Source organism: Notothenia coriiceps, unplaced genomic scaffold, assembly GCF_000735185.1.
Source record: "Notothenia coriiceps isolate Sejong01 unplaced genomic scaffold, NC01 NC01_scaffold00026424, whole genome shotgun sequence".
NCBI lineage: Eukaryota > Metazoa > Chordata > Actinopteri > Perciformes > Nototheniidae > Notothenia > Notothenia coriiceps.
In genome coordinates this window covers 392162-399313 of record NW_011359125.1, presented here as the reverse complement: position 1 = coordinate 399313, position 7152 = coordinate 392162, and the positions used below count along the sequence as shown (strand labels likewise).

Below are 7152 nucleotides of genomic sequence, written 5' to 3'. Positions count from 1 at the left end.
AACTCAATGCATATTTATGATTTTAAATATGTATTAATAATGAGTATGAAGCTATACTGACATTATAATGTGCATGAGACCACCAATTTTAGGGCTTTTATGGAACATTTCTCCAGAGGGTCCAATGGCAGGCTACTTTATTCCCATTGGCTGGACTTCATATCCTTGTAAAAATCCTCACTGAGCTCTATCTCTGCTGCAGCTCAGACTGAGGTCTGTTGTTCCTCACCAGACTCCTGCAGCAGAATCGTGGTCATGGTCTCCCAGTCTCTCAGCTCAGATTTCGCCACGCCCCACAGACTGTCCACCAGGTACGCCCCGTGCTCGTGGAACTGTCAGGGGGGAGAAGGAAGGGACATTGTTTTAGATTAACTCTAAAAACATACTTTTAATACCCAGCTGCCAAACACTTATCTGCTTATGAACAATTATAGAGATGCGAAGTCCCTCCCTTTCCGGGGGAGCTCCATGGGACCTTATTTCGGAAAAATTATGTATTGAAGTCAATGGCGAGAGACAAAGATTATCTTTTGATCCCGTTTGAATTGTGCCACGAATTACACATATGATGTTTGTAAAGTAAAAAATATATAAATGTGTCGTAAAACTGTGAAGTGACACATTTTTTGTGTGACACCGCTCAATGAACTACATCTCCCGTCTCGCACCACACACCAAGATGGCCGTCACGTTGGCACATTTCACTTCTTTCTTTCAGAATGAGGTGAAAAGTATTAAAAGAGGTGAAAATCACTCCAAGTCTGGGCATGTTGAGAGCTGTACATACACAAAAGGGGAGTTAGTCGGTTCCGTAGGAGCCAGCATGCGGGACCAGGATTCTGGGATTTGTAGTCTTTCTAGTTGCGTATTTTTCATAGTCTTATATTTCAACAGTTTTACGACAAGACTTTTGAGACGTGACATGCATTAACCGAGAGCTGCAGACTTGAGAATTGGCCACGAGTAACAAAAATTGGTCTTGCGAATCGACTCATTGCTGTGAGACTTGGCTTACTCCTGACATTTTTTTTTACCTGAGTGTTGTTTGGCTGTTTCTGCTGTAAAATGTCCTGCTAAGCCTGGTAGATAAATGTTGTCGTCCATAGGGAACTCAAAATAAAACATGGATTTGCCAGAGAATTAATCTTATTGCGTGACTTTAGAGCGTTTCCCAGGGGCAAGTTTTATAAGGGTTTTAAAGACCAAAAGTTGACCTAACTTAACCACGGTTTTGTGTTAAGGTGAACAAGGATTTGGATTACACGTTTCAATAGGATTTGAACAGTACTTTTAATCAGAAAACATGATTGGAAAGGTGGAAATGAGGACAGAAAGAGACACTACCTCACTCTGCATGTAGAAGGTGATGAGGATTTGAAGGAGGTCTGCATTTCCACTTGTACCATTCACCTGGTTCTCACTGTCAATCACACTTTTCAGCCTGACAGACAAACACACAAAAATATTCACATCAACCAAAAATAAAGAACTGGCATGGGAACATTGCTCACTGATTTAAGGCAGATGCTTAGTTACAAAGGGAAGTATACATATTTGACCAGCTCCATCGAAATCAGTCGCATTGACCCGGAGACACATTTTGAGTTGTATACACTGTTGGAAAGAGGAGATTCCTAGCTTTCTAATGATATCAGGATTGTTGTTGTACTCCAAATATTAAGCAAAATATGTCATTATATAATGACTGTCACCGAGTCATCATTTTGAGAAAAAGGCCTTCAAAGTTCCCTCTTCTCTGGAATCCATCGATCTGATTGATCCGATATTTTCGTTTGGATTACTGGTCTGGGGGAAGCTCGTGAGTGTGTGTGTGTGTGTGTGTGGTGTGTGTGTGTGAGTATACGTGTGTGTGTGTTTATGTAATTTTGCGTTTGTGTGTATTGTGTTTGTTTCCCGGGGAAAACCCTCACGAGAAACACCGGCTGTTGTTATGCCTGCTGTGACGTCAAGTTACACCGTTCTCCGCTTGTTATTATGTCGTTACAAGCTTCGAAGTTCAAAGTTGTATTTATCATCTGAATTTGCTGAAACAAGTTTAATATTCTGAAAGCCAAGACTTTGTTTATTTGACCCTGCCATGTTATCTATGATTACTATAGACTTACATTCATAATTTCAGCTGGAGGGAGGGGGGGCGGCGCTGCGGAAGAGCAGGGTGCGAGTGAGAGGTGCCTGTCATCTTCCCTTTTCAAGCTTCAAACATGTATTTATCGTGTGACTTTGGAAATAAAAGTTTCATATTCTGAAAGCCAATAATTTGTTTATTTAAAATCAAACAAAACACACGCAAATCCACATTTATTTTGAAATGAGCCGTTGGGACTTCCGACTGATTTCGATAGAGCGGGTCACATATGTGTTTTACACTGCTTGTAACATGTAGTATGTATCAAGGTCATGAAAGACATCTAATGTTTTGATTTGGCGGAATGTCTTTGATAAAAAAATCAATCAACAAATAGAAATTGAAACATATCTGTCCAATACAGGAAGAGCCACACCACTAGGGATGCAATTTCCTTGGCAAATTCCAGTTTCTATTCTTTTTCATTTGTATTATTTATGACCTGCCACTTCCAATTTTCTTTCTATGGCTATAAGACAGCATGACATATTTTCTACCACGGAGAAGCCTACAACAGACAGTCAACTATTTATTATCTATCTAGAGCAATGTATTTGTTTAAACCAAACCATAAATGAATGAGGAATATTGTAAAGGTGTGTGAGTTGCAAAATGTGTTGCTAGTCGTAAAAAGATGCTAAGTGAAAGACGCATCACTTAGGCAGAAAGTCCACACGTTAGCAACCCAGTTGTGTGTGTTGCTATGACAATAGGTGGTTACTGTCTGCATCGGTGTGTTTGTGTGCAATGTAAAACCATTATGTGGGACAGGACATACAGTGGGGAAAAAAAGTATTTAGTCAGCCACCAATTGTGCAAGTTCTCCCACTTAAAAAGATGAGAGAGGCCTGTAATTTTCATCCTAGGTATAGTTCAACTATGAGAGACAAAATGAGAAAAAAAAAATCCAGAAAATAACATTGTCTGATTTTTAAAGAATTTATTTGCAAATTATGGTCGAAAATAAGTATTTGGTCACCTACAAACAAACAAGATTTCTGGCTCTCACAGACCTGTAACTTCTTCTTTAGGAGCCTCCTCTGTCCTCCACTTGTTAACTGTATTAATGGCACCTGTTTGAACTCGTTATCAGTATAAAAGACACCTGTCCACAACCTCAAACAGTCAGACTCCAAACTCCACAGTCCACTATGGCCAAGACCAAAGGACACCAGAAACAAAATTGTAGACCTGCACCAGGCTGGGAAGACTGAATCTGCAATAGGTAAGCAGCTTGGTGTGAAGAAATCAACTGTGGGAGCAATTATTAGAAAATGGAAGACAAACAAGACCACTGATAATCTCCCTCGATCTGGGACTCCACGCAAGATCTCACCCCGTGGGGTCAAAATGATCACAAGAACGGTGAGCAAAAATCCCAGAACCACACGGGGGGACCTAGTCAATGACCTGCAGAGAGCTGGGACCAAAGTAACAAAGGCTACCATCAGTAACACACTACGCCGCCAGGGACTCAAATCCTGCAGTGCCAGACGTGTCCCCCTGCTTAAGCCAGTACATGTCCAGGTCCGTCTGAAGTTTGCTAGAGAGCATTTAGATGATCCAGAAGAGGATTGGGAGAATGTCATATGGTCAGATGAAACACTAGACGTGTTTGGAGGAGAAAGAATGCTGAGTTGCATCCAAAGAACACCATACCTACTGTGAAACATGGGGGTGGAAACATCATGCTTTGGGGCTGTTTTTCTGCAAAGGGACCAGGACGACTGATCCGTGTAAAGGAAAGAATGAATGGGGCCATGTATCGTGAGATTTTGAGTGATAACCTCCTTCCATCAGCAAGGGCATTGAAGATGAAACGTGGCTGGGTCTTTCAGCATGACAATGATCCCAAACACACCGCCCGGGCAACGAAGGAGTGGCTTCGTAAGAAGNATGTTTGCAAGACCAGTGGTTGTTGAGCTTAGCGTCCTCTCATTAGGGACTGCTTGCGCTGCATTCTGCAGCAAACAGTGTTTGATTTTCACCCAACAGACGAACGTCACGAAACGCTATTTTTCTAGGCATTAATAACGCAACATTTTCAAGTTGCTAGTCATATACCATACACAGGACCATTTTTTTTTTTTTTTTTAAACATCTATATAGTGGCCGGCGGGCAGTGGAAAGTCGTTAATGCTGCGTGGGGTGTCTAACATGTGCTTCCGGGCGCGGCCATTAGTATAATGTCAGCCCTCTTTACCACTGGCCTCTCGTCTGACAGGATGATGACTCTCTCCCTTTGGTCTAGCAGGCTTCTTATATCCGTTAATCGTGGATCAATAGTAGGCTGGACAGCACGTGATGCTGATGCCAACTGCGGTTTGTTTTGCTCATCGGCATTTAGGAGGAATCCCTATGTGCAAGTGAATGCAGCCAAGAGCGAGCCTTTAACCCCCCCCGCTCTGGCGGCGGAGCCATGGACTTTGATTGTCATTTGAACAGGCCGGCGGCAAACGAGAAGCATTGGTCTACAATGACAGAGAAGAGCTGTCAGTTTTGGCTGAAAAACCACTAAAGCTTGTTATTATTTATTTGGTGTAAGGTTTATTTCATTTCACACACGTGACAATCACGGCGCATCCATCTTGTGATATAATGTTCTTTCAACACACATCAACAAAAACAAAGAAGATGATGCGTTTCTTTCTTGTGTTGAAATAAACAAGACTATACTGTTGAATTTAACGGTATTACATTACATTTCATTTAGCTGGACGTTTTATCCAATGTGACTTACAAGTACCCAACCAGATTCTTTACACACAGTCCTGGAGTGGCCTAGCCAGTCTCCAGATCTCAACCCCATAGAAAATCTTTGGAGGGAGTTGAAAGTCCGTGTTGCCCAGCGACAGCCCCAAAACATCACTGCTCTAGAGGAGATCTGCATGGAGGAATGGGCCAAAATACCAGCAACAGTGTGTGAAAACCTTGTGAAGACTTACAGAAAACGTTTGACCTCTGTCATTGCCAACAAAGGGTATATAACAAAGTATTGAGATGAACTTTTGTTATTGACCAAATACTTATTTTCCACCATAATTTGCAAATAAAGTCTTTAAAAATCAGACAATGTGATTTTCTGGATTTCTTTTTCTCATTTATTCTCTCATAGTTGAGGTATACCTAGGATGAAAATTACAGGCCTCTCTCATCTTTTTAAGTGGGAGAACTTGCACAATTGGTGGCTGACTAAATACTTTTTGGCCCCACTGTATGTGGGAATTTAAGACAATGGTAACAATTGATGGCAGATTAGCTGACAATCAACCGGTTTGAATCAAGCTCCCAGGAAGTGCGCCAGACTCTGAGGAAAATATTCGTTGTGTCCAAACGGCGGTACTGCAACATCTGTATCAGTCCGTGATGTCCCTGGGCCCGGAAATACTCTTTCCCATTGACTAACATTGACTCTTACAGTCAGGCATGATGGGTAATCTGTGACGTTTCGCTCTCAAAGGTTGGGCCATTTTGTCCTCGAGCGCCAATGAGCAGCTCTCATAGGAAAGAACGAGACCCCGCCTCTGACGCTGTATCCAGTTCTTATTATACATCCATGGTTTAAATCAGTATTATCTTTATGCTTCTCTACTCTACTAATGTTCTAAAACAGTCTGACAGTTTGCAGAAAGGAAACATGAAAATGTACTTGTTGAAGAGGAAGACGCCAGCGGCAGACGCAAGGCCTCGGTTTGAAGCGTAGACCAGCGGATAGATGTGTCCGCACTCCTCCTCTCTCAGACCACCCTCTGTGCTCCTAAATATGTGCACATAAAACTCTTACTGGACAATGTAAAACACAGGGTTAAAAACCGACATTGTTTTGCCTGTTGTCTAAAAGTGTTTCAGTTTTATTTCAACAGGTATTTAACACAGTACACTATGCTATTTATATCACCTTTATTAACAATCAGTAGGATTTTTCCATACATTTCACATTGTCTTCTCTTTCAGTTATCTACATCTAAGTTGTGAGTTGAGTCAGTGGTGGGAGATGTTGGCCAATCACACTGTGATTCATCTGCATGTACGACAAAGAGTGTTATCACACCAATGAGTAACCGTTTCACTTCTATTGTCGAGAAACTGGACCTGGAAGGAGGACAACCAGGATCTATTTGCAGTATTTGGGATTTTCATCTCACATTTCTAAGTGAGAATTTGGTATAAACAGATTCTTATTCAGGCACTTTCATGGATCAAAGACCAACTGAATCAAATAACTGGATAACATTATAACTAAAAATATTCATATCATTTGTTTTAATAAAGCACAAAACAATCCAAGCAAAAATAGGGAAATAGTAAAAAACTTGATATATTTAGTTTGTTTTGATCTATGCCAGTTAAGTTCATGCATTTAACATGCATTTAAACAGTCCTTCGGCGCCACTCGACGACATAGAAACATTGTTTCTTTTAACTTTCATGCCAATAAAGCCCCTTTGAATTGAAAGAGAGAGTGTGTGCTCACTGTTGGATCAGCAGCAACAGATTGATCACTTCCACTGCCACATCCAGGTCTTTGTCCAGCACCATGCCGAGCATCCTCTCCTTAAACAGACAGAAGAACAGCCATGCCAGCAGACACATGGGTGTCGAAATGACACACATTAAAGTACCCACAGACATGCATGCACGCATACAAACCAACTGATTAGGCACTAAGCCATGGCATGAAAACCATTTATCTGCAGCAGCACATGTGGCTTAGGAGGGTTTGTATGTGTTTGAACAAAGCTTATTAACCAATAGTAATTGGCAGCAATTAATGCACCCAGACACACACCCAGAGACAAAGGATAAGACCGACACAACAAACCAGAACGGTGAATAATANCGACGACTATACTCGCGGCGACGTTCACAACCGCGGTCGGTTATGACGTGTAAATTTTCTCTTTTCAGGGTAGTAAAAAAAAGAAACAGAATTCTAGTTATTATTCACGCCTGGGACAAAAGTACAAAAGTACAACCAGAAAAATAACACCCTAACACACCAAAAT

At 41.4% G+C, this 7152-nt stretch overlaps 1 protein-coding gene across 1 annotated transcript; it reads right to left on the bottom strand.

The window, feature by feature from the left end:
- Nucleotides 1–203: 203 nt before the first annotated feature.
- LOC104957104 (cohesin subunit SA-3) lies at nucleotides 204–6739 on the bottom strand. The gene is made up of 4 exons (XM_010784718.1): nucleotides 6621–6739; nucleotides 5796–5903; nucleotides 1345–1441; nucleotides 204–332 (listed from the first exon to the last, which is right to left on the bottom strand). The coding sequence occupies exons 1-4, from the start codon at nucleotides 6737–6739 to the stop codon at nucleotides 204–206; spliced, it is 453 nt and encodes a 150-aa protein (XP_010783020.1).
- Nucleotides 6740–7152: the final 413 nt, after the last annotated feature.

Excerpts from the sequence above, each read along its gene's own strand:
- LOC104957104 (XM_010784718.1), bottom strand. The coding sequence starts at position 6,739 with ATGTGTCTGCTGGCATGGCTGTTCTTCTGTCTGTTTAAGGAGAGGATG. Across the intron at positions 5,904-6,620 it reads CTGTTGCTGCTGATCCAACA|GAGCACAGAGGGTGGTCTGA; the intron begins GTGAGCACACAC and ends GCACATATTTAG. Across the intron at positions 1,442-5,795 it reads GGCGTCTTCCTCTTCAACAA|GCTGAAAAGTGTGATTGACA; the intron begins GTACATTTTCAT and ends TTTGTCTGTCAG.